Below are 26640 nucleotides of genomic sequence, written 5' to 3'. Positions count from 1 at the left end.
TGTCTCCAGAGTCCTACAGCCACCCAATGAGCATGAAAGGGGAGCTTTGTAGTCACTTCATGCTCCAAAGCTAAGCATCTAGGAACACTGAAAGCATACAGTGCTCCAGCTTCAAAAGAATGGTGTGCAAGTTCTGCTCCATACAATAGAACTTCACAGAAAACACAACTTAAGTCCCTCCCAAAGAGGATGTTGGAGCTCCAAATCATTTGCCCACGTATGTGCACAGAAAATAGTAGATCTGGCTAAAAGGCAAAACATGGAGATCTGCACTGATTGGGGCAATGCATCCTTAATTATGGCTATGATATAATTATAAGATTATTGTTTAATCCAAGAAAGCTGTATGATCTTAGAACGACGCATGGGTGTGACCACCATGAATTCGCCACTACACTACTGCCAAGGACAATGACATTGACAAGCAGATTATGATGATTGCAGACATAGATTTGCTTGTTTGTCTTGGCTCCCTTGACAGCTGTACTGTGGGCAACAAGAGGAAATACAGTTTGCCAAAGAATATACCAGCATATATTGCGCATGCTCTGTGGATTGTGTCATTGGTGTAACATCAGTGCAAATTTAGGCCAATAGCTGCTCCATAATGCAAGCATAAGCCCTGGCCTGACATTAACTTTAAACTATTAGAAGCCATATTGACCTTCAGAACTGTACTTGAAAGGCACCAACCTCTCTGGCACAAAATAAACATACCTTTATCTGTGTTTGGCTGTTTCCGATCTTGTTTGAGGCGCTGGACGAGGGGAACACGCTTCTCAAGAGCCTCCTCTTCAAGCTGTTGTCTCTCGATTTGGAGTCAGGACTGCCTTCCCCGGGCGGCCTCAAATTAGCTTGGCTCCCCTGGCTAGGCTGAGCGTAATGCTCTTCGGAGCTCCATGCCCTTCCAGCATCTTCACTGTTTGCCTCAGGAACCGGGATGTATTGCTGGCGCTGAAAACCTGAGGAGAGTGGGATAAAGCGGCTGTTTGCGCCCTGGAATTCTGAAGGGCCAAGAGACTGCGCTTTCATTACGAGGCCATTGGAGTGAGCCTGTCCGTCCAATGCAGGTTTATAATCTGGCCATAAAGTCTGCCGTCTCGAGGACTTGCTCCCACCATTGCAGTTGAGGTAGTTTCCATATTTGTCTGCCCAGTCTGGTTCCGCACACTGTAGGTACATGTCAGTGGGTCCATCTTCTCCCAGAAGCCCCAGCGACTGGGCTCTTCTCCTGCTCGTGGGACTTTTCCCCCTCAGGGTATTTGAACTGATGAGGGAAAGCTTCTGGATGTCATTGAGTATCCCAGAGATATATCCTTCCACTTCAAATGTACTGGCTCTCACAACCGTCTACCACAAAACAAACAAAAGCTATGTTAACGTTCTGTGGTCACCAGTTCAGGCATTCTCAAATGATTTATTCAGAAGATTCTCAGGCATTTTGAGTGTGTAACTTGAACCTACCTCTCACTGGAATTAGAGATTTATGGGGTGAAGCACATTCACATATGCTGTGAAGTGCCTTGAGATCTACAGATGAAGGGTGGTATACAAATTTAATAAAGATTACATACAAAATTTTATTTGTATGCCACTTTTCCACAGTTCAAACCATGCTCAAGGCAGTTTACAACATAGAAATATACATAACTACAACATGACAAAAGTAGTCATAAATAAAACATTTAAAATACACAAGCAAACTGAACAATTGCCACATAAATCTCAAGATCTAAAATAAAGATATAAAAATTCGAGAGCAACAACTCCCCCCCCCACAACAAAAACCCCAAACAACACCCCAGCCCAAGTCTCTGTTCAGCACCCTGGTTTTTGTAGCTGGAGTCCGTCAGGGCCCTGCCCTCCCACGTAGGTGGAAAGCGCCTGCAAGACTGGGAGCAGGTCTTCCAGGGCCCCCATCGAGATGGTCATCTACTGTGTGATGCTGAACTTGAATTGGAAAAGGGCTTGGCGCTACCTACAAACAGACTTAACATGGCAAGGTGCTGAGAAATATACCTCATGCAAAGCCACCGCCCCCCACGCCTCAGATAGACAGTACATTTGTGCCTCCTGCTATTTGTTTTTAATTGCTATTTGTTCTAAAAACTGGAGCCATGTTCAGTCATTGACAAACACACAACAATAGTTGCATTAATGGAAGGGGGGAGGAGATGCACCCATTCAGCTCCTACCATCGCACCCTGCAGCAGCTCCAACCAAAGTCTTGCTCGTGCATTAAAGACATATCTCTAGCAGTGCAGAGAGCCTTTAGGAGATTTTGGAATAGGCGCGAGGTGAATGCAGCCCTCCCCACTCTGGCCACTAGCTCACATTTTTGACAACAATGGAATAGGGGTAATATCTGAGGCTCAGTTCAAGCAATCATAGGGCTGAGGGAGCTGGGCTTGTTTCAGTCTGTGCAGACAATATGAGAAAGGAAGAATTTGGAGTTAAGCCACAGTAAATGCACACATGATGAACCAGCTATTTGGATACAATCCACAGTCTTGTTCTAGCTGTCTGCTACCCCTTACTGAGTGATGTATCAAAATGCTGTGGGGGAAATCATCTGCAATACTAAATCTATAATAATGATAGCTTTATGTTCTCACCGACCAACTCGCCCACAGTAAGAAACTGGCTCCATTCTGAGACAAATCATATTGTGACCATGTGCAAATAATGTTGATTCTGGAACGTAATACAGTGGTACCTCGGGTTAAGTACTTAATTCATTCCGGAGGTTCGTTCTTAACCTAAAACTGTTCTTAACCTGAAGCACCACTTTAGCTAATGGGGCCTCCTGCTGCCGCCGCGCCGCCGGAGCATGATTTCTGTTCTCATACTGAAGCAAAGTTCTTAACCCGAGGTAATATTTCTGGGTTAGCGGAGTCTGTAACCTGAAACGTATGTAACCTGAAGCGTATGTAACCCAAGGTACCATTGTATAGCACACACGTCTCTCCATCCCAGACACCTGCCCCTCCCACACCTTATCTACCTTGCAGCTTAGCCAACTCATTTACTTAGGAAATAAGAAGCTTAAGAATCTATTAACTAACACCATCTATTTCACCACAGGGAGGCCCGATACAATACCCATGCCTTCTCCTGGCACCATTCCCAATCCGTATGGGGGGGAAACTTCCCCTGGAGTGAGAAGAGAATTTCTTCCCTTTGCTAACATCTCTGCAGTGCCTTCATAAAACACAGGCTGAATTAACTGCAGCAGTCAAAACAGTAGCTTCTCCTGACTACTGACTCCCTTATTCATGTAAGCATGCAGTTCACTGTAATAGATATAAATATGGTAGAGGACTACCAGAGAGCATTCACATAGGCATATGTGCTACTCCATAATCGGTCAGGAAGGCCTGATCCATCCATCCGGGTTTAAGCCAATCCTATGACCCAACCATAACTATCTCTTTCCTCTCTCTTTACCTATTCTGGCCGGTGGTAGCGATTCTAAAATAGGCAGAGAAAAGCTCGAACAAATATGCTGCCCTATCAGGAACATGGGGATCTGCACTAGGACTAGGATGTTCCTTCTCTCCACTTCTGCCATGGAAATGCATCCATCTACTTGTGCAGGCACGCATATGTGCTCTTTTGCTTTTTGTCAACAGTCTGACTTGCTCTGTCAGCCACCCAGCTGGCTCAGGAGACGGGCCCTGGCAGATGGGTTGGGCTTCTTGCTCTGTATGTGGTGATAATTTAATAAAAAAAGAGTTGCGGGGGGTGGGGAGGAAATGGCTGAAACAAACACTCAGGTCAAGGAGCCCACTTAACAGGGGTTGCTTGGCCTCTTCAATCTCTCTCAAACAATCTCCCATATTCATAATTTCTGGATTACTGCAACAGAACGGGCTTCGAGACAGTTTGCTTCACACATGCTTTCCCAAGATGGAATGAGATTATATCTAGGCAGTTAAAGAAAAATAAAGGACAACATCAATTCTGAAGTGAGATTAAGAATGCCCAGACAGGAAAGAGAAAAGGGCTCCTATACCACTGAAAGTTGTTGCTAATGTATTAATCACACAAAAAAACTGTTTTAAAAAGCCAACATCTAAAACCATATAAAATAGACACCCATGGCAAACATCCAGCTGGGAAAGCCTGTTGCAGCAAAGATGTCTTCAATTGTTTCCAGAATGTGTGGATAGTGGGTGCCTGTTCTATCTCAACAAGAAGAGTGTTCCACAGAAAAGGGACAGTCGCTAAATAGACCATTGAGTCCAGCTTCCCATTCTCACAGTAGCTGAACAGTTGCCTGTGGGAAACCAGCAAGCAGGATCTGACCAGCAAGAGCCCTCTCCCCTACTGTAGTGTCTAGCAACTGGCATTCAGAAGCATTGCCAGTATGATGTAGTGGTTAAGAGCGGTAGTCTCGTAATCTGGGGAACTGGGTTCGCGTCTCCACTCCTCCACATGCAGCTGCTGGGTGACCTTGGGCCAGTCACACTTCTTTGAAGTCTCTCAGCCCCACTCACCTCATAGAGTGTTTGTCGTGGGGGAGGAAGGGAAAGGAGAATGTTAGCCACTTTGAGACTCCTTAAAGGGAGTGAAAGGCGGGATATCAAATCCAAATTCCTCTTCTTCTTCTTCTTCTTCTTCCTGCCTCCAGCTGTGATGGCAGAGCAAAGCCATCATGCATAGGAGTCACTGGCAGCCCTCTCCTCCATGAATTGGTCTAATTCTTTTAAAAAGCCATCCAAGTTGGTGGCCATCACCTCCTCTTGTGGGAGCCAGTTCCATAGTTCAACTATGCATTGCATGAAAAATTACTTTCTTTTATCTGTCCTGAATCTTCTGACACTCAGCTTCATTAGGTGTCCATGAGTTGAGTATAAGAGAAAAAGGCTTCTCTAGCCGCTTACTCCATGCCATGCATAATTTTATAAACTTCTATCATGTCACCTCTTATTTGCCTTATCTCTGAACTATAAAATCCCACACCTTGCAACCATTCTTTATAAGGGAGTTGCTGCATCCCCTCCGTATCTGACAAGCTGAAATGTAAAGGAGGGAATATTTAATTCAGATTCCAGATGATTGGGGAGAGTTCAGATATTTCATCCTCACCTTCATAGGCTGAAGCTGCACCCGGGTGATCCTTGAAGGGTCTACGACAGGTTTGGGCCGCCTCAGAGTGTCCAAGATATTCTGCCATTGCAGAGGCAGGCCAATAAATTTCCCCTCCTTTGGATCAAACGAGGTGTGCACACGGTGCTCAAAGTTCTGTGGAGCAGAGATCTCGGGGCGTTTCTTCTTTTTCTTGCGGAACATCGTGCCTGGATGAGAAAGATAAAATAAGCTGATTTATTTATTTTTGGACCACAATACAAGAAGCTAGTCGCACGTTCCAACTGTAAGGCTCAGCTGGAGACCCACATTTTCCATGCAGAGCTTTCTCTCTTTTCAGATTTCAGTTGCCTGCACAGCTCTTCAACTTCACAAGGAGCTCTCCTGAGCCTGCTCACTACCACAGTTGGGATATTTTTGCTCTGAATTTGGGTCAGAGGCAGAGCATGAATTCAGTAGGAATAATGTCTACTGTAGCAGCCACAGACTTTTCTGGCAATATTTGCATTATGCATCACACTTCAGTGTCACGCTTACTAACGTGATCGCATTCCATATTGTTCATCACAGTCGTCACAGCTAATACCATAGCTCCAAGCAAAAATATGTACCACATATTCTGAATGTATTCTTTGCCATCCTGCCCTATTTTCTGGGGTCAGCGCAGTCCGTAATAGCTGGATGGTTATAATACTGCACTACTGTGACATGCTGACTTCAGAGGGAAGTTCATTTTGTCTGCAAACTGCATCACAGTGCCCACAAAAGTGCCTAGATTTAATTAATGAACAGGTTTAAAAATGGACAAGATTCAAATGTTGCTCATGAAAGATGTAGAGCAGCCATTCCTTCTCTGAAGACAGTTGGGAACCCAAAACACAAGCATCTAAATGGTAAAGACAAAGGGGGGATGATTAAAGGTAACCTGATTTTCACATAACACTAATTATTATTATTATTATTATTATTATTATTATTATTATTATTACCCCATCCTCCCCGGCCAAAACCAGGCTCAGAGTGGCTAACATCAAATGTATAACACATTAACATAAAATCAGGCAATCAATTAAGATACATCCTAAAATCAGATCAGGATCAGAATAAAACCCAATCAGATGGCAACCCGAAGATTAGGGCTGGGAACATTAAATTGTCACCAAGCCCAACTGTTTGTGCTGAACTTATCTGCACCTGTGAGAAAAACTGGGAGGCCACTTTCATGCAAGTTCTTATGAAAGGAGAGAGGGAGTCAGACTGAACCCTGGCCAAAGACCTGTCGGAACAGCTCCATCTTGCACTAAACCATGGTTTAGTGTGAACACACAGGTTCCTGCAGAGGAGATCACAGCATCTGAGTTCCTCCCCCAGATCTGCAGCTGCCATGCTGCCCAAGGTAAGCCATGGTTTGGCTTAGTGTGACATCCAAACCTGGGTTTCTGGCTTTCTCTTGCTCCAGTTGCAGTGGCAGACTGTGGGTTCTAAAATTTCAGCAGCACCCTGTGTGACACCAACATTCAGATACACACACCTGCCTCCCATGCTCCATTCTCCCAGTGTGACCGAACCAACCATGCTACCCTAAATCTGCTTCTGCCAGGTGTAACCAAGGTAGTCCACAAGCTGTACCATGGTGGTTTACAGGGGGAGAAGCACAGGAGCCACAATCTCTCTAGAAATCTACACATTTACACTTAGCCAAACCATATAACCACTCAGTCACATGCAAACCGGGCCTTTGCCAGATTACCTTAAAAGGAAAACTGCTGAACTAGCAAACAGTGTGTGAGATGAGCTGGCCACTCTGATCAGCAAACTGGTTGATAAATTCTAGATCATCTATGTACCTGTCCAATGTATATCAAACCTACACAATGACACACACCTGCCCAGGTTTGCATTCATCTAGATTTCAGAGTGTCCAGACACAGTGCTAGCACTACTGGGTTATCCTACTTTACATTGTCCCCCTGTAAAGCAGTACATTGTGGTACCATACTGCACACATACTGTACACATAGATATACACACATAGATATACACACAAGAACATATGCTCTGTTCTTCTGTTGAAAAACGGCTCCCAGAGTACTTAACTGCCTTGAGACCTCCGGGTATAAGGCGGTATATAAGTCAATAAAATAAAATAACAACAATTTACAAAGATCAGTAATAAGACAGTCTCTGTCCTCAGGTTTGCAATCTGAAAGATACAACATAAAAGGAAGATGGAGGGAGGAGGATATAAGCAAACGTAGGTACCAATTCTTAGTTATTAATTCTTCTAATGACCAGTTGGAATGGTCAAGCAGAGGGCAGTTCATAACACTTTTGGCTTCTTCCTTTCTGCTATAGGTCACTCATGCTTCCACTTCTCCAAAGTTCCCCAGAGATTCCTGTCTATTCTTTAGCTCTCTGCAAAATACAAACAAAAATGGTGTGATGTCCCAGACGTTCCCTAAAAGGCCCTGGCTCCTACCTGTCCACCAAGTCTAGACTTCCCCTTAAGTCCCCCCCCCCCAAATACACAGCTGCCTCCACCTATAAAGCTCTACTTTTATTCATGATTACATTCATACCTCACTTTTTCTCCCAGGAGCTCAGTGACATAAATACTTCTCTTTCTCTCTATTTTATCCGCACGATCACCCTCTGAGGCAGGTTAGGCCGAGAGATAGTGACAGACCCAAAGTTATCCTATGGGCTTCATGCATGAGTCAGGATTTCAACTCTGGTCTCCCGGGTCCAGTACTCTAACTGCTACACCGCAACAAAATAAAAAAAAAATCCTTCCAGTAGCACCTTAGAGACCAACTAAGTTGGTATGACCTTTTGTGTGGATGCACACTTCTTCAGATACACCACAGGAAGATTATTCTTTTATACAATTCACTATATAAGCCAAAGCCATTGCATGGGGTGAGATATGCTACCTTATATTCCCCCAAACCAAAAGACATTCAGAAATGTAAAGCAATTAAACATATTTATTTATAGAAAATAACACCCAGAAGAACAAGTACAAAACAACGAACAATGGTTCTGTTTAGCCTAACACGCTGACTCCCCCCTGGAAGAGCTATTCTGACTACCAGCCTTTGAAGCAGTCCTCTCTCTCTTTTTCTGTTCCCACTCAACAGCTTCTCTCTCTCTCTCTCTCTCTCTCTCTCTCTCTCTCTCTCTGCCCAACTGTCTCCTAACTGCCCTTCTCGAGAGACGGAGAGTATTTGTCACTCACTCTGACTCCACTCGCCATTCCATCACACACAAACACACCTGCTGTCACTCCTTCTTCTGTTAACACTTCTCCTTTCAAATAACTGCCTGAATTTGCTGCTTCATGACAACAAACAGAGGACGGTTTTGGTATAAATAGCAATATGCATTTTGGATATGCTCACTGCTTACTTATTACTCCCATCAGCAGGGGTGTCATCTTGAATAAAATATTGGGAAGGGGGCAGGTAAGCCTCGCCCCACATAACTGATCACATGCACACCATTTGAATCGCAATGCCCATCAACTGCCGGGGAGAGGGCTCAAATATTTTATTGCGGGGGCCAAAAGGACCTCGGCCCCTAGGAGTTGGCTCCTATGCCAATTAGTAAGAAACAAAAGGAAGATAGGAATAAAACTCAATAAGTGGGGGGTGTCAATGTTCTTAAAAAGATCACCGTAGTTCCCTCAGATATACTCCCAGTTAGTGAGGCAATCCATGAGGTAGAGATTGTTCCAAAAGAGTAATTTTGACTACTGTCAACAGCTTCTATTGGACTAAAGCTGGCAATTGGTTCATTGTGGGCGGGAAAGATTGAAGTGTTGACCCTCTAAACAAAAAAATGAGTGCCCACTCCTATGTCTAAAGATGATATATGCCTAGCAATGTTGCTGGTAGCAACAGAAAGATGCCAAGGCACCATGAAGCTTCCATCAATACAAATGAGCTACTAAATGAAAGTGAAGAAGAAGTGTGCATGCACACGAAAGCTCATACCAAGAACCAACTTAGTTGGTCTTTAAGGTGCTACTGGAAGGAATTTTTTTATTTTAAATGAAAGTGAGTTAGCCAGGAGTCATAAGAAGAGTTCAGGAAGTTGTGCCCTTGATATTAAACAAGTGTCTCACCTGTCAAGAGAGTATGAGTAATACCTATCATTATCTTGACAAATAGTCTGATGTAGGAAGAAATGAGATTGTCATCTAAAACATTGTCATCTACACCATTGTCCCCAAAGTCCAGTCAGCTGTGGTCCCCCAAGCTATTTTCAATATAGCCTTAATTGTAAAAACAAAAACAAAAAACCACCTCCTATTACCTTGGGCACCGAAAGCAGAGTGGCAAGCCAATCAAATGTGCCCTTCAACATCCAACAGAAAGCCCCACCTCAGCACAAAATAAGAACAATAACAAACAACATAATTAACAGACTCAGTAATTTTGTGATCTTGCTACTTTAAACTTTGCTCTTCCTTTTTCTCCTCACTGGTTATTCCCTTGGAGCCACTCCCATACCAAGGACCTGTGCACAGAAGGTGAAATGAGCCACACTAATGCCACCTTAGCGTGGGAAATTGTGTGACATCTAGTCAAGTCACAGTCAGCCTTTTTGCCACGTTATGATTTCCCAACAGCCTGCAAATGTCTCTTGCGTGACACATTCAAGGCAGCCCACAGACATGAGACTAACAGTACTACCCCTATGCATATTTACTCAGAAGTCCAATGAGTCAAAAGAGCCTTACTCCCAGGTAAGTGGGTATAACATTGCAATCTCAATGGCTCTGGATTCCAGCAATAGCGACCATTGCTAGAATCTAATGGTCACTATGGCCAGAGCACAGGAAGTTGCCTTATACTGAGCCCAGACCATTGGCCCATTTAACTCAGTATTTTCAACACGGGTTGGCAGCAGCTCCACTGTGAGAGCAGAATGCTGGCCCAGATGGGCCACTGGTCTGATCCAGCAAGACTCTTCTGATGTTCTTATCTTACATTTGGCTCATCTACCTGCACTAGCCTAATGAATTTCTATAACTTTCCCCCCAACTTGCTGCCATGCCTCATTCAAAACATGCATTTGAAACTTCCTTCATTCTCAAAACAAAAGATCAACCAGTGACCAACATGCTAATATTCCTCCAGGTTCCCTTCGGCTCCAACTAATTGTAAGGTTCTTTGGACCCTGGACCATTTATTTCTTCCTTCCCCACCCCCCCAAAACAATGCTTCAGTAATTTCAGATGCTTTGAAAAGAAATGAACGAAGGAACCATGGCTGTGGTGAGCAGCTATTAGCAACAGCGTTCTTCTATGACTCAAAGTCTTCTTGAGTTATGGACTAAACACTTTTACACTGCAGTTGTGGTCTGGAACTCTTGACCAGCTCTCAAGCCCACACCCACAAAGACTGCCAGAATCCAACCACAATTTCCCCCCAAAAAACACCCAAGGAAGGCAGTTACACCTGCAGATGCAACAGTTACCTGGCTCCGAGAGACACATGGGCACCTTCAACAGCAGACACATATTTGCTCACAAGTAGTGAGGATGTTGAAAACTGCATCCAATTTTGCATTCATAACACCTCGGGTTTCCTAGCAGCATTTGTGTTTTATTTCCACCAGCTATCTTAGACCACAGCCTCATACCAGACAGGTGGACATGGTTTAAAAGGTCAGACTAGCAAGGTTGCTGGGAGGGGGAGAGACCCACCATGCACAAAAACTGATTTTAAAGAGAGAAATATCCTCCTGTTTCAGTTTTAATAACCTGCTTACATTTTGCTGAAGCCACACTGTTCTCGTGCATTACAGTTCTGCTTCCAGCACTCCTGGAGCGTATTTGCATTTCTCCCCCCCCCCAATCACCCATTTAATATTAAAAAAATTATACAAAAAGCCTAAATCAAACACTTTTTGAGCTGGTAGAAAAAGAACACACAAGAGCAATTTTAATTCACAACTGGATTTGGACCTGGTAAGTAAATGTAAAATGCATACCTGAGGCTTAAGCAATTAGAGAAGGTCCCTTTTTGACATACAGCCTGTACTTCCAAGACACTGACATTTCAGTAACATGCTAGTCTTTAGTTTCTGCTGCCCCCCCCGACCTATCCCCCCCACCCCCCGATTAGTGCTCACATCTGTACTGAGAGAACAGCCACCAGCGGGAAGAATCAGTCCCTGCCATAAAGGAAAAGGCGCTCGAGACTGAGATTCTCTCCACGATCCATCCCTGCTGCCCGGGAGCCACGTCAAGATTTTTTCAACTCCGGATATAGCTTTTTCATAGATAATACAATCCCAAAGGCTGTCACATCTCCCAGTGACTGCGAGGAAAAGCACAGCCGCCAGATTCAGAGCAAGAGGGAGGAGGGACCAGCTGGGAAGGAGGGGCGAGGCAAGAGGGGAGGAAAAAAGGGGGTCAGGGACCGTCAGGGAGAGGGGAGTGGGGAGAGGGGAGAGGGAGAAGGAAAGGGTCGGGGGCTGGGAGTGTGTGGCCCGGGAAATGGCCAGCCTGCCAGAAGAGATGCCGAACTACTCGCTCTTGGCGCGGGCTCGCTGTGCATGTTAATAGCGGGGATCTAGCGTCACGTTTGCTATAGCCCCCTGGCCGCACGGTGCATTTGTGAGCTGTGTGAGAGCAGACCCGTGGAAAAGAATGGGCGTGACTAACAGCTTCGTTCATTTCAATGGGTCTACTCTGAGCAGGGCGATCATCAGATAACGCCCCTGAGCGGGGTGGTTCACCTAATGGAGCCCATCAGCTTCATTAGGGATTCTGCTTTCCTAAGGGGGATTTCTCTGTCACCCCGCACCCCCCCCAAAAAAATAGCTGGGGGGGTGACAGGAAAACCCCAGAGCTGGATGCCAGAAGAGAGGGGCGGATTGTTCCATCTGGCAAACTGAAATGCTTGCACAGACTGAACGTGCATCAGAGTCCTAGTTTCTCCCCTCCCCAGGCTTATTAACTTTTCATCTCTCTTTTTTTCTCCCTCCCCTCCTCCTGTTGGTCTTTCCTGCTACTGAAATTTTGTTTGTAAGTTCTATGGGGCAGGGATCTCCCCCTTTCTTTGCTTATGTTGATCTCTAAAGCCATAGGTGCAGTAACCAGTGGCTTTTTTGTGACCTCTTTGCTTTCACCTCCTGCCCTACAACTGCCCATGGCAGCCATTTTGTGCTGGCACCCACAGAATTTTTGACCAAGATATGAGTACTGGCATTTCTTTCTTTTTTTTTACTACTATAACAAAAAGGCACTGGAGGTAACTGTTGTTGTTATTGTTGTTGCTATTTATAATTTCTTCTTTTGACAATACTTTTAATTATTTGTTCTAATTTCTTTGTTACAGGCCGAAGAACAAGCATAGTAATAACACCAATTTGAAGGCAGCAGGTGTGAAGAATTAGGAACAAGCTAGATATGAGGTGAGGTTAAATGCACCTCCCACCCCGCCAGTGTGGGGTGGGGCAGGTCAGCATCCAAATTGCATCAGCCTAGAGAGGGGAGCTGATAACTAATAAGATCCCAGCAGCTGTGGAGAGGGAATTTAACCCTTCTTCCCCTTTTGTGTTCCTGGAAGATGAACTATCCTCTCAAACTAGTATTTGTGTTGGGAGCAAATCCCACACTGCCACCAATGGAGTGTTTGCCCTCAAAGCAAATACAAGCATCTTACGTGGGATTTTCCTCGACTGCTGCAGAGGAAGAAAGGGTTACATTTCCTCTCTGTGCCATCCTTGATCTCATTAATTTCCAGCTCTCCCCAATGAATACAGTTTGCTTTTTAAAAAACAACAACAGAACCTCACATGTTAGATGCAAAGTCAAATTTAAGTCATGTGTACTTTTGTTCCTTAGTGGGGTATATATTGAGGGGGAACAGAAGAAAACTTAAGACTTGCGCCAAATGAAAAAAGGTCCCATCTACTAATTACTGGAGAGATTACTTTCCTCTGGTTGCTAATTATTCAGCAGAAATGATTTCAGATATTTCCCTTGATCCTCATAGCTATAGAGATGCTCCAGATTTCCAGCTATTAAGACCAACATCTCATTAGAAGGCTGATGAATGTTATTGTATTACTATGCAGGCCAGAGCTGCTAAAGAGAAAGCAGGAAATTCTCCTGTACACCTGTATTTGTATACCCAATACATTGGTACCTCAGGTTACAGATGCTTCAGGTTACAGACTCCTCTAACCAAGAAATAGTACCTTGGGTTAAGAACTTTGCTTTAGGATGAGAACCGAAATTGTGCAGCGGCAGCAGTGGGAGGCCTCATTAGCTAAAGTGGTACCTCAGGTTAAGAACAGCTAAAGTGGTACCTCAGGTTAAGAACAGACCTCCAGAATGAATTAAGTTCTTAACCCGAGGTACCACTGTATATTACACTATACCCAGCCTTGCAGACACACAGAAACCATTCGGTATTATTATTTATACCTAAACACAGATGTTTGTAGCACCTGGCAGACAAGCAAAAATGATGGGCCCTTTCCCAAAGGGGTGTAATAATGTAAATCAGATTTTACCTTGCAGTCTAAGATTGGGAGGTGGGGAGGCAGGGAAGATAGAAGCCATTCGAAGGGAGGTTCCTACAATACATGTGGAGGCAGCTGGGATGACTGAATTCCTTAGTCCAGAGCTGGGGGACTTTGTGGCCCTCTGGAGATGTTCCTGAACTACAGTTCCTATCGCCCCGACCAATGGCAATGCTGGCTGGATATTATGATCCGCAGGACTGCAGGTACCCCATCTCTGCCTTACTCCGTTGAAGAGCCAGGATGTTGTACATTTCTTTTGCCTCCTTACTGGGGGGGAAATTCTTTCAGCCACCTCCGTCACAATGTACAGTCACTTTTTGTTCGTATGTTGCATTTTATGGCTTTCTCCCCAATAACGACGCTCTGCTCCTGGCATTTTAAAGATGCCAATGGCACTGCAAACTGATGATGGAATGCTCTAAATCCTTTTGTGGACACAGATTACCATTCCATTAGAAACAAGCTTAAGAGGGAGACAGAGAGTGAGTGAGAAAGAAAAACTATTTGCTATATTGCTGGATGTATTTGGGGACAGATGAGAAAGAAACTGCAAGAGTGCAGTGTCTTGTGAAAAATTATACCAAGAGGGCTGAAAGGGTAAAAAAAGAAAATATAAATGAAAGCCTAAACGGCATTGTTGTTGTTTTGTTCTTTTCTCATTTTTAAATGAATGGTATCTGATGGCTAGGGGGTATATTGGCTCTTAATAATATGAATGGCAAATTCCATTTAGTGAGTCTGTGTGTTTCTGTAGACAAAATCTTAGGGTGTGGACAAATGAAATAATTGGAATATTCTGAAAGTGGCCTCTCTGAATGTGGCCTTGCTGTGATCTAGGGATGGGCAGCCTCTCCCAAGCTCACCTTAGTTTGCCTTGGAATAGAGCCGAGTTGGAACTTTCAGGAATAACTGTTTGCTTTGGAAAGGTGGTGGTGGAGGAACCATAGAATTGCAGAGTTGGAATGGAACCCATTGGTTCAGCCAGTTCTGCTCCTTGAAATGGAGAAATCACTGCTAAAGCTTCCAGTGAAGGAGTCTAGCAGTCCAACTGTCCAGCAGCTTTTACCATCAGAAAGTTCTTGCTAAAGTTTAGTCAGAATCTGCTTTCTTTGAATCCATTGGTTCAGGTCCTACCCTCTAGAACAGTAGAAAGCAAGCTTGCTCCATCTTCCATGTGACAGCCCTTCAGATTTTGAAGAGGGCAATCATATCACCTCTCAGTCTCCTGTTCTCCAGGCTAGACATCCCTAACTCCCTCTTCTGACATCCTTCTTAAATTGTGATGCCCAGAACTGGACTCGGTACTCCAGGTGTGGTCTGACCAAGGCAGAATAGAGTGGTACTACTACTTCCATTGATCTGGACACAATACTTATGTTTATGCAGCCTAAAATAGCATTAGCTTTCTTTTTGCTGCATCACACTGTTAATCATGCTAAACCTGTGGTCAACTAAGACCCCTAGGCAGGGGACGTTCCTGGGTTTGAACCTGTGACTTTTTGCATACAAGACCATGTGCTGTACCCCTGAGCCATGGCTCTTTCCCCCAAAGCTTTAGCCCCACAGTTTCCCTCAGTTCCACAGGACTGATGGCAAGTATAACTGCTCCTATCAGTTTTGGAGAGGCCCATGGCTGCTCTTAAATATTGGCAGAACAAATTACAGATCTCACATGTTGCGTGTAGTTAGAATGGGCAAGACACAGAAGCAGAATGCAGAGAAGCCTTGAACTGGTACAGATGTTGTAATCCAGCAAACTGTTTGCCAATATGTCTTACACTATATTTTACAACCAGCCATTGCTAATGATTGCCAATCTCCGTCACATACAATGCAACCAATTCAGCATTTGCACATAAAATTTCATCACTTAATGACTGCAAGTGATAATTTCCATGGGTGAAATGGCTATCATCAATGAAACAGTACACACAGAGCGAACTTTCATGTCATCGCAAATCACCTGAAACACAATATATTTTAACGGAGGCCATTATGCACATGCCTCTCACTAAATGCTTGGGGGGGTAACCCCTGGGTCCAACATTGTCACAGGAGACTCTGGTGGGCTTGGAGTGCCTATCTCCAGCTATACCTGGTTTGCCAACTATGGCCTCCTTTTGAATAGAGATGACTTGGCCACTGTACTCCATGCTTGGATAGCTTCCAGACTGGATTATTGCAATGTGCTATACATGGGGCTGCCCTGGAAGACAGCTCAGAAACTTCAGCTGGTCCAAAATGCAGCAGCCAGATTACTGGTTGGGGGTTCCATTTTGAATGTGTATAACCCCTGTGTTAACACAGCTGCGCTGGTCAGCAGTTCATTTCCAGGCCCAATTCAAAGTGTTCACATCGATGTATGAAGCCCTAAATGACTTAGGCCCCAAATATCTGAAAGACTGCTTCCTTCCCAACAGACCCTCTTAGGTGTTAAGATCAGCCCTCTTGGTAGTTTAACTGCCCTCCGAGGTCCAGGATGGGTGAAGCCGTTGATGTGTTTGCAGAACAGTGGAGCTTTTGTTTCGCCAGCTTTACACAGCGCTGGCCTTTCCATTAGGAGGTGGAGAGCGGCAGCAAGGTGCTGAAGGAAAGATCTCATCACTCATGCTAGCCTGCAATGTGCAATGGAGGATGCTATCATAAGAACATAAGGAGAAGCTGCTGGATCAGGCCAATGGCCCATCTAGGCCAGCATCCTGTTCTCACATGCCTGTGTGAGACCTGCAAACCGGGCATGAGCGTACATGCGATTTCCAGCAATTGGTATTCAGCAAAATGTCTTGGGCCAACTCCTATGGACAACCTTCCCCCCCAAAACACATACACAACAATTGCACCTCTCTGACCCTTTGCATCAGACCTTATCTTATGTGTATGGCAGCGAGAGGTACACAGCACACACAAAATAGGTCCTACATTTTAAACGCCTGTCTCCTTATCCTGCTCAACTTTCCCAGCTCCATGACATTTAGAAGTTTTCACTCACCAGGTGAACAGTCCGCTGTCTCTTCTCTGTTCGGCCTCAAATCAGGCTAAATCCTTAATACCCTGGCAAAGAAGAATACACAGCAGTCAGCAAATGTTACCAAACAATTCTCATGTGGGACAAGTAATTATATACACACAGACACCACAACATGTGACAATTACCTTTGGATCACGGGAGATGTGGGTTGGCATCTCCTCTACAATCATACAAAAGAGTTTCAACCACGATTTGTCAATTTTCCTTGATAGTTTTAAATCTGGATTGCGCACGATTCCAGGAGATGCGGCAAGTGTATGCCAGGCATATAGGCAGGGGCTTTCTTAGTAAATTTGAAATAGGTGGGTGTGGGGTCCCCCCCCAGGCAGAAGGTCCTCGGAAGACAGATGATTATGTCTTGCATACATAGAGGCAGCAGGCAGACACGTTTCTTGCATGCTGACTGATTTCAGAAGCATCAGTTGGGGCATCTTTTAACCCCTTCCCCTCTCCTTGTCAGTTTCATCCATGCAATTTTCTTTCCACGTATTCTGACAGTTTACAGAGTCGGCCCCCACCCCCAATCCTACCCCACCCACCAGACAGACACCACATCCCCACCCCACCCCCGTAAACGGCGTTAACAGATATACTTGCAGGTCCACCTCCCACAGGTCTTGAAAATGACAGGGTGCGAAAGGAGATCAGGGTGCATCAGGAATGATGCTGGTGAGGACTGTTCCAAGGGAGAAGGAATAAAAGACTGCTAGCAAACTCTACTTCTGCCATTGAGCAAAGCTGATTGGTGGATGGTTGTTGCCGGGTTACAGGAGTGAAGATGGAGTAAAGGCCTTCCCAAAGGAGTTCAGCTTTCAGTTTTCTTCCCCCCCACCCACCCAAGAATAATCCCTGAAGGGGGAGAAGCTGCAGAAGCCGTGCAAACTGCTCCCCGCCCTCACCGTACAAGCACATCAACGCTCAGCATATTCCTCCTTGGCACTCTGTTGTTTTTTCTTTTATCTCTTTTTTTTTTTGAATGCAGCTCTGCGTACGAAGAGTTAATCCTCAGCAGCAAAGCAACTGGAAAGCGAAGATGTTAGTTGAAACTGACAAATCCAGTCCTCCGTAAGCAGCCCACAAATAGGATGTGAGAGCAGCAATCAGAAGTCAGTCTCATAAATAAGCAAACCTGGTCTGCTGCTCCCCAAGAGGAGGAAGGCTCCTTTACTCCAGGGCTGCCGCTGCCACCTGAGAGCAAAGTAGGAACTCAAGTTCACGCAGAGTTCCTTGCTGACGCTCCAAAAGAAAACTTAGGAGAGAATGACAGAAGGGGAGCAGAACGGTGGAGGAGAAGGGGGCGGAGGCCTGCGTGGCGTGTTTGTGCAGGGCTCCTGTTCACCTAGCGAGGAGTTTGACTTCGGGGCGTGGCCCTGCAAGCACACAGGAGCGCGTTGCAAAGGCACGGATTTGAATTTTAACGAACCGGATAACGCTGACATTGGGATTTGCAGGGCATGAGTTTTCCACTCCAGTGTCCACATCAGGGTTTGCAGCCAAAGTGACAGGTTGAGAATCCCCGGCTAAGGTGCTGAGATTTCATACCCTCCAACATTACTCTGATGAAAATAGGGACAGCCTATTCAATAATAATAATAATAATAATACAGTGGTACCTCGGGTTAAGTACTTAATTCGTTCTGGAGGTTCGCTCTTAACCTGAAACTGTTCTTAACCTAAAGCACCACTTTAGCTAATGGGGCCTCCAGCTGCCGCCATGCCACCGGAGCATGATTTCTGTTCTCTTCCTGAAGCAAAGTTCTTAACCCGAGGTACTATTTCTGGGTTAGCGGAGTCTGTAACCTGAAGCGTATGTCACCTGAAACATATGTAACCCAAGGTACCACTGTAATAATAATAATAATAATAATAATAATAATAATAATAATAATAATAATAATAATACAGTGGTACCTCGGGTTAAGAACTTAATTTGTTCTGGAGATCTGTTCTTAACATGAAACTGTTCTTAACCTGAAGCACCACTTTAGCTAATGGGGCTTCCTGCCGCCGCCGCGCGATTTCTGTTCTCATCCTGAAGCAAAGTTCTTAACCCGAGGGACTATTTTTGGGTTAGTGGAGTCTGTAACCTGAAGCATCTGTAACCTGAGTTACCACTGTAATAATAATTACTATTTATACCCTGCCCATCTGACTAGGTTGCCCCAACCACCCTGGGCGGCTTCCAACATATATAAAAACATAATAAAACATTAAGCATTTTTTTAAAAAAACATTCCCTATACTGGACTGCCTTCAGATGGCCCTGGGGTTGGATAACGCCTCCAACATTTCTCTGACGAAAATAGGGATGTCCTAAGGAAAAGTGGGACATTCTGGGATCGAATCAGAAACCAGGAAGGTTTGTGTAAATCCAGGACTGTCCCTGGAAAAAAGCGACACTTGGAGTGTCTTAGATTTGTGAGTGGGGACTCCGATGTGGTTGCACACCTAGTGGTGCCATTGGGGAGAGCTGGGGGGGCAGATGTCTGGGAACCCGCTACACAGCAGAATAAGCAGGAGGGCTTCCTAGGGCAACAGGGCTGGCTTATTGTACTTTGAAGCCATTCACATTGCCGTCTAAAGAGAGACTCTTTCCCCACCCCTCGCCCGCTGCATGGCAGGTAAGTTCAGGATCCAAAATCCCTGCACTGCTGTGCACAGACCTTCTTAGCTGACTGACCTACTAAAACTTTGCTGAGATCATTAGCTCTTCTCTCTCCCAATCCCCAGAGCCTCAGGGCCTTCGAGCCTTCGCTATCCCTAATGAATCTTGACATTTCTTCACCATGTCACCCAGCTTGCAAATTTCGAGACCAGCCCTGAATTTCCTAGCTATTGCCTAGCAGAAGCAGTCTTGCTTGTTGATATAAATATATGTTTTAGGAGGAGGAATAATAATAATTAATGCCTTGCAAATCCACACAACACATGATCTGGTTTAAATGCTCTGAGAGTCTGTGTAGAAATGCACCCAGCCCCCCAGCCCCAGCAAGCCAAGTACACGGAAGATACTGGAAATGCGCCTGAAGTGAGATAAAAGTTCAGAGTTCACGTCATCCAAAGCCATCGGCAAATAAGAGAAGCTTGGTTTATTTGCTAGGATCTAATGCAAACAATGGACACAGCACACAAAAGCACTTAGGTCCAAAGACCTCAGATAGAACGCCTCAAGGTACACATAGTATCTTGTCTATTGATCTAAGGTCTCACAAGAACAGCACATTCACTCTGCTCAGTTAACTCCATCCAGCTTTTTAAGAAAGTAGAGAGTCATGCTTTTCGGCCTTGTTTTTAGGAAAGTACAGGACTTGGCTTCTTTCCAGATGCTGCTCTTTACCCAGTGTCCTTGGGAAAGTCACTTGAGCCCATCTGCCTCTGTACAAACTATTCAGTGCACAAATATTCAGGCCCTTAGTACACTAACATGAAGCATGAGCCATATGGAGCTGGGAAGATGCTGATAATACTGGTGATATCAATGCTTTAAAAAGACCAGTGTTAATCTAACCTCCATGTAAGCTTTCTGCAAGCCAATCATGATGAATGCTTAAATAAACAGGTTATCTAGAGGCACCCAGGGATGAGGCTCAAGTTGCACTGCATTTTATTTATGCATTTATTAAAAATACAGATTTCCAATACTAATTCAGTTCTGCAAGTATAATTTTTAATTGGTGCTTTGCAGTAGTTATGCACATAAAACTGGGCCATGGAAAGGACTCAATAAGCTGGCCTGGATTTGTTAGGCCACTGTAAGTTAAAGTAACCCTCAAAAATTAGGCTTCCAGGAGCACACGTAAGCACAAAATTGCTGCAAGAAGTCAATTTACAGTAGAGAGAATGGCTGTGCCATCTTTGGTATTATTGTCTTTACAGAGCAGCCTTCCATATTATTATCTATTGTCTGTACTGCAATAGTCACAGAGATCACTATCAAATTAATGGCTACGTGTTCTGTCATCACTCTAAAAGCTTGGCTGTGGGGTTGGGGGGGGGGTAACAAAAGGCATCCTCATTCCACATCTCTGACATGGGGAAACCTGACTTTCATTTACATGGGTGCCAGTGAGAGATGTTAGCGTTCAGGATTGTCACTGAAGGAATGTGACAACATACAGAAGAGCAAAATACTTAAGACAAAATTGCTTAAGGACCTAACCACACTAGAAAACGTTGCAAGAAAATGACTGCACATAAAGCATTTAGTGTCCTGTTTTTGGCAAGGCATTGAAACAGAAGCTATCCCATGATTTACAGTAGTAACTATCCAAACGTTTGAGCAATGTTTTCTGTAGATAATATTGTCCAAGTTTGGTCAAAGGCCAATTCTATACTCTCTTTCAACATGTTGCTAAAATAAATAAGCCATGCAGGTTGTTGAATAAGCAGACAGCAACTCCCATCGCAGAAGCGTTCCAATTTGTGTAATCCCATTTCCCACTGAATCCGGTATCAACAATTTCCTTCCAGTTATTATTGGCTTGAGATTTCACTTTGAAAGTCAACAATGTCAGGGGTGCCTGAAGAACATATCTGGGTGCATTTTAGACTACCCTAATCTTCACAACACACGATGTGAAAGCAAGTCCTATTGATCTCAGTGCTCTAAATTTCCAATCAACATGTTTAGGAGTGGGTTTCAGCATTTAATTTCATACAAAATCCCATGAATTGGGATGTGTGTTGAACTTTAAAATGCAGGCAACTTATTCAGGAATGGTGAAGCAGGTTTGAGAGCGAACATGCATTCTTGGCATAGAAAAGAGATCCCTGATCTAGTATTTCACATGGTGATGTTTCATTACAAGTTATAAAGTTCAAAGTGCTTGTATTGACATATAAAGTCCTACGCAGCTTAATACCTTGATACTTACTAGCTTGCCTGCTCCCGATATAGCAGCCTATATACATTAAGATCAGGTGGCAACACCCTTTTAACTGCACCAGTGTGCTATTTGTGTGAGGGCATTCTCCATAGGGTATCCCAGTTATGCAATGCCAACCCTCACAGATGCAGCCGCTGCTGACCGTAATAGGTTTTATGCTTCTTTTGAAGACATTTCTATTTACTCAGGCATTTGGATGATTTATTGGGAAGCGATTTCACCTTCACTGAACTGGATTGTGACTTGATTTATATTTATTGTTTTTGTTTGTTTTAAGACTGCATGATGATGATGATGATGATGATGATGTATTTGTGCTTTGGTGTTGTTCCCCTGTCTAAGATTTATTTTAATGAAAATAGGACCAAAAAATGCCATTAATAATAATAACATAGTAATAATAATTTATTATTTATACCCCACCCATCTTGTAAAATCATTGCAGGAGATCTTGGGGTCCTTACCAGGCCCCGGTGGTGCAGGTGGTTCCGTTAAATTGCAAGCAATCTGAAAGAATCTCCTGCTGCTGTTTTCTGCAGATGCAATAGAGGCGGTGAAGAAGGTCCTCTTCACCATCGCTGTCACCTCTTAGTAGGCTCGATGTCGAGCTCTCACCTGTGTCCGGTCCGATTCAGAATGAGTTTTCCTCCACCTGCACTCTAGCCGTCTCAGCGATTGTTTTATTGCCCTCAGCTCTGGGGAAAACCACGGGGCTGTCCAGGCTCCATGCAATCAGAGAGGGCGCTTCGGAGCCAGACAGTCGATAGCCCTGGTTAACTCCGCATTCCAGTGGGCCACCAGGGAATCAGCTGAAAGGCCATCAACATGGGATAAAACGTCCCCTACCACTCTCTGGAAATAAAAACTTAGAAAACTGTGTTCGCATCATGGGTGAAGAACTTACTTCATTTTGCCTTAGAATATTACATCTGCTACAAAGGGGCATATTTCCCCATTTGAGCTTTCCCCCCCTATGTATCTAGATATCTAAATACATAGATATCTAGAATTGTTAAGGAAGCCTGTGAATAGAGATTGCAGTAATATTGAATCTGTTAAGGTGCTATGTACCTAAGCCATATTTAGAGCAGACCTACTGAAATCAATGCACTTAAGCCTGCCCCAAGTATGACTATCGCTGAATAGCAACCTTAATTCATAACACTATAGGCTGTAATTTAGTGTGGGGCACAGATTAAATTACATGGAATTTGTACTTTCTGAATTGAAGAGAGAGCAATCAAAGCAAGAACCTGTCTCTTTTAAAGCATTCATGGGACATAATGAATACTAGAAGACTGTCAATAAGACAACACAGATGCTACTTAATGAGGCAGAATCTCTGGGGGAATCTTACTGAGCCTACAGTAATCAAGCTGCCATTATTAACTTATAAAAACACAGAGGCCTCTGCCTCTAATTCAACCTTAATAAAATCACCATAGCAGCCTCGAGGAATAAAATTGCTCAAAATATTTAGTTGATAATATAGATCACTAATTCCCAAAGGCTCGGGGTGAGTAAAAATAAAATGGAATTAAAAAACAAACATAAAACTATCCCATTAAAATTGCAATTAAGCCAGAAATTTAAAATCTCAGAAAATGCGAGCTCTTCTCTCCCCAACATGTTGGTTCAGACTCTCAGGCCAGTCTTAATGAACAGAGTCTCCCAGGGTTCCAAACAAAGCTTAAGACTTGGGACATGCATTTCCAGCACTGGTTGACATCTGGAAGAACGATTCACTACGGACAATTTTATCATCCCTTCATGTCAATTCAAAAACTGATACTTAAATTGAGATAAAAAGGTAAAGGTAAAGGGACCCCTGACCACTAGGTCCAGTCGTGACTGACTCTGCGGTTCCGGCGCTCATCAAATGTTGATTAACGTGGCTGGGGCAAACTAGTCAGATGGGCAGGGTATAAATAGTAAAAATATTATCATTATTAAAATATTATCATTATTATTAAATATTATCATTATCATTATTATATTATTATTATTATTAATGTCCCTATTTTCATCAGAGAAATTTTGGAGGGTATGTAAATGTGAGATGTGCAGGGAGCGGGCAGGTGGTACAACTACTAGCTTCCAGCAGATATAAGAAGTGGAACTAGGAATCTGCAAGTAATCTTCCAAACTATGCTAAAGGGACAGTTTCAAGCTCTGTACCTTCTTAGTCCCATGAAATCAATGGAATCCTCTGGTTGTTGGCTGCCTTTTAGCAAATGCCATCAAGTTTAGTAACGGTGGGCACTTGGGTGGCACAAGGAAGGAAACAGGCAGCTAAACCAAGCCTGCTGCCATCAGTTGTGCCATGCTATTGGCATTCTGTGCTGAAAAACAACCGCCTTCTTAATAGCAAGTTTAGATATAAGAAAAGCAACAAAGCAGAGCTCACAGATCTCACCAAGGGAGAAATCATGATCTCTCCACAAATTGCCGCAAAACTACAAGACACCCACTTTCCCAATTTACCTAATGTCTGAACTGCTTCTCAGCAAAGCAAGACTTTCTTTTAGGATGCTTTGTTCTAGATCTACATCCTTAGAAGCTGCCTGCTTTGATGTAAGGTTGCCAAATCTTCATCCACAGAGATTATCCCTGGCATTTTAAACCAGGGGTGGCGGACCTGTGAACCTCTAAATACTCTGGACTCCAGTGCCCATCAGCTCCAGCCAACATAGCCAGTGGTGAGGAATGATGGAAGTTAAGAGTCCAACAGCATCTGGAAGGCTACAGGTGAGACATCCCAGAGCATGTCCTCCAGGTAGACTACGGAGATTATTCTGCCCCACCTACTTTCCTCTCACATCTGCCATGTGTAAACAACAACAGCAACCTAGAATCCTGCTCATTACTACAAGGGGAATGTAAGCAAAGAGGCTGGCAGAGGAACAGGGGAGGAAGTACAGTATTAACATCCTCTCTTGGTGCTTTTGATTATACTGAAATAGACCAAGGGATAAAAAGCTGTATAATGAACCAAACATATAATTGTGGGGTTTTATTGGTGGTTTTTAAAATTATGTTATGTATTTTGTGTTTCCTTTTGTATTTTTATGTTGTAAACTGCCCTGTGGTCTTCAAATGAAGGGCAGTATAATAATAATAATAATAATAATAATAATAATAATAATAATAATAATAATAATAATATCAAAATCAAGACTGCTACATTTAAATGATAGTGGCAGAGGGAGGAGATTGGCACTATTCTCAGGGAGCAACTTCAACAAGAAATCCTACTTGGTCTTACTGCATGACTGAATATTGTTTAAAATAGAGACAGGGAACCCTCCAAATGTTGTTGGACCTCTCCAATTCACATCAGCCCCAGCCAGCAGAGCCAAGAGCCAGGAGGAATGTTGCAGGATGTAGCTCAGCAACATCAGAAGGACTACCATTTCTTTGTTACTGCATTAAAATTAGTGCTATCCTAGCAAGAGAGTCAGAGTTAGGGAGCACGCCCTAAACCCATCTCCATTCTCAGGCTTTCCAATCCAACGGAGATAGAACACAACACTGGGAATCAGCAGATTGCCCTAGAAAGACCTTTGGAATTACTTTAATATCTACTGGACACCTGGTTATTATCCTGATTCTTCAGTTTGATAATGATAGCACTGCAGCATCAGTGACAGCCCTGCCTACAAACTGAATGGTTCAGTAGGAAATGAAAGGAGATCAGCAGAGACCAGCTGAAATGTCTTTGCAAAATTCAGCCACTTCCACTTTGAACTGTATTTGAACTTAGCGCCATGAGAGTTCACTCTCTGATTCTTCTACCAAGTAATCCACACACACCCCTTATCCACCTCTCACACTGTTTGCGACATCTATGCAACCGTCTCTCACACATCCCCTTGAGAGGTCTTATTCGTGGTTGGTTCAAGAGGTGTTGCTAACAATTACTCACAGATACAAATGGCCTTTAATAACCTGCGCTCTAATTCCCTAGATTTCACCAGTATCTTTAGCAGAGAGCAGCAATCAATATTAATTAAGAGCACATGGTTCTGGCCTGTCAAGCTGTTGCATCCCAAAGGAACATTAACGCTGTTCCTCTTAATTATCCCGCTCTCCCTAGATAGCAGAAATCTAGGTCCACAAAGTGAACCAAATGAGAAAGCATGGAAATGGCTAGAATAAAGAATTGTGACCTTTTTAGTGAGGCAGCCAAGTTGCAAAGAAGGACGCAGAGGGCTCCTCTACCTCAAATGTTTATAACCAAAATAGAAATTTCAACAGATGCTATTTTTTCTCCCATGCATGAAAAGCTCCAGCTTTCAACATTCCCTCTTCTACACAGCCCTGTTTTCCATTGTGCTGTTCACACTCAGGTGTTACTGAAGTCCCATCACTCTGACCATTGACCACACTGTTCAAGCTGTTGGGAACTGGAATCCAACAGCATCTGAAGGCCCAGAGGTTCCCCACATCTTCCTTTCCCTTTCCCTTTCCTTTCTTAAATTTGTATACTGCCCTATACCCATAGATCACAGGGCAGTTCACAACATAAAATCGCAATACAAAATACATACGGATCAGGACCACAATACCTCAAGGACTGCCTCTTTCCATACCTACCTGGACCCTGAGATCATCTTCTGAAGCCCTCCTTCATGTGCCCCCTCCTCAAGAGGTCCGGAGGGTGGCAACATGAGAACGGGCTGTGATGGCCTGGGATTCCGAGTCTGAGAGCGATCCGGAGGAATCCCAGCCGGCACAGGAGTCCCCGCCTCCAGGGCCGGCTGAACTGGGGCAAGGCCTAGATGCTGAGGAAACTCAAGAGCAGGCACCAGGTGAAGCCATTCTGGCCCCAGAGGTGCTGGAAGACTCAGTGGCCACAGGTGAGCCTCCTCCAGGGCCCAGTAACCCTTCGGCCTCTCCTGATCTGCAGAGGCTTAGGGCAGAGAGGCGAAGGGAACTGGTTGCCCCCAGGAGGAGTGCTCGCCTTAAGGCCAGAGTAGGCGGGGCTCCTGGGGGTCGGGACCGCCCCTGACCTTAGAAGAGGATAAAAGCCCACTCATCCCGGCCCCAGGTTGCGGGGGGCAACGTCGTTGTTGGCTTCGGACCTTC

The 26640-nt window shown here is 44.3% G+C and overlaps 1 protein-coding gene and 1 long non-coding RNA gene across 18 annotated transcripts in view; one reads left to right on the top strand and one right to left on the bottom strand.

Annotated features, from left to right (window-relative positions):
* LOC308594927 (serine/threonine-protein kinase PAK 6-like) overlaps positions 1-26640 on the bottom strand; it is a 51190-nt gene that overhangs the window by 16169 nt on the left and 8381 nt on the right. Inside the window, exons 1-4 of one of the 11 annotated variants that reach the window (XM_081208509.1) lie at positions 17566-17965; positions 16628-16689; positions 5092-5300; positions 718-1350 (exon numbers count right to left, since the gene is read on the bottom strand). In XM_081208509.1, coding sequence (XP_081064635.1) covers positions 718-1350; positions 5092-5295 — 837 coding nt within the window. In that variant the 5' untranslated portion in view covers positions 5296-5300; positions 16628-16689; positions 17566-17965. Of the gene's footprint in view, positions 1-717; positions 1351-5091; positions 5301-7353; positions 7507-8183; positions 8277-11091; positions 11192-11232; positions 11411-16627; positions 16690-17259; positions 17465-17565; positions 17966-26640 lie in introns of those variants that run through there. The other 10 variants (XM_081208507.1, XM_081208508.1, XM_081208506.1 and 7 more) reach the window with 10 other exon arrangements.
* The window catches only part of LOC308596119, a 28705-nt gene continuing 10381 nt past the window's right edge, over positions 8317-26640 (top strand). Inside the window, exons 1-3 of one of the 7 annotated variants that reach the window (XR_014012323.1) lie at positions 8317-8457; positions 12444-12519; positions 24154-24643. This is a non-coding gene — a long non-coding RNA (uncharacterized lncRNA). The other 6 variants (XR_014012327.1, XR_014012324.1, XR_014012325.1 and 3 more) reach the window with 6 other exon arrangements.

Source organism: Podarcis bocagei (genome assembly GCF_964188305.1).
Source record: "Podarcis bocagei genome assembly, chromosome: 1".
In the NCBI taxonomy this organism is placed as follows: Eukaryota; Metazoa; Chordata; class Lepidosauria; order Squamata; family Lacertidae; genus Podarcis; species Podarcis bocagei.
The sequence above is the reverse complement of the archived record's forward strand: the minus strand, read 5'-3'. Positions and strand labels throughout refer to the sequence as shown.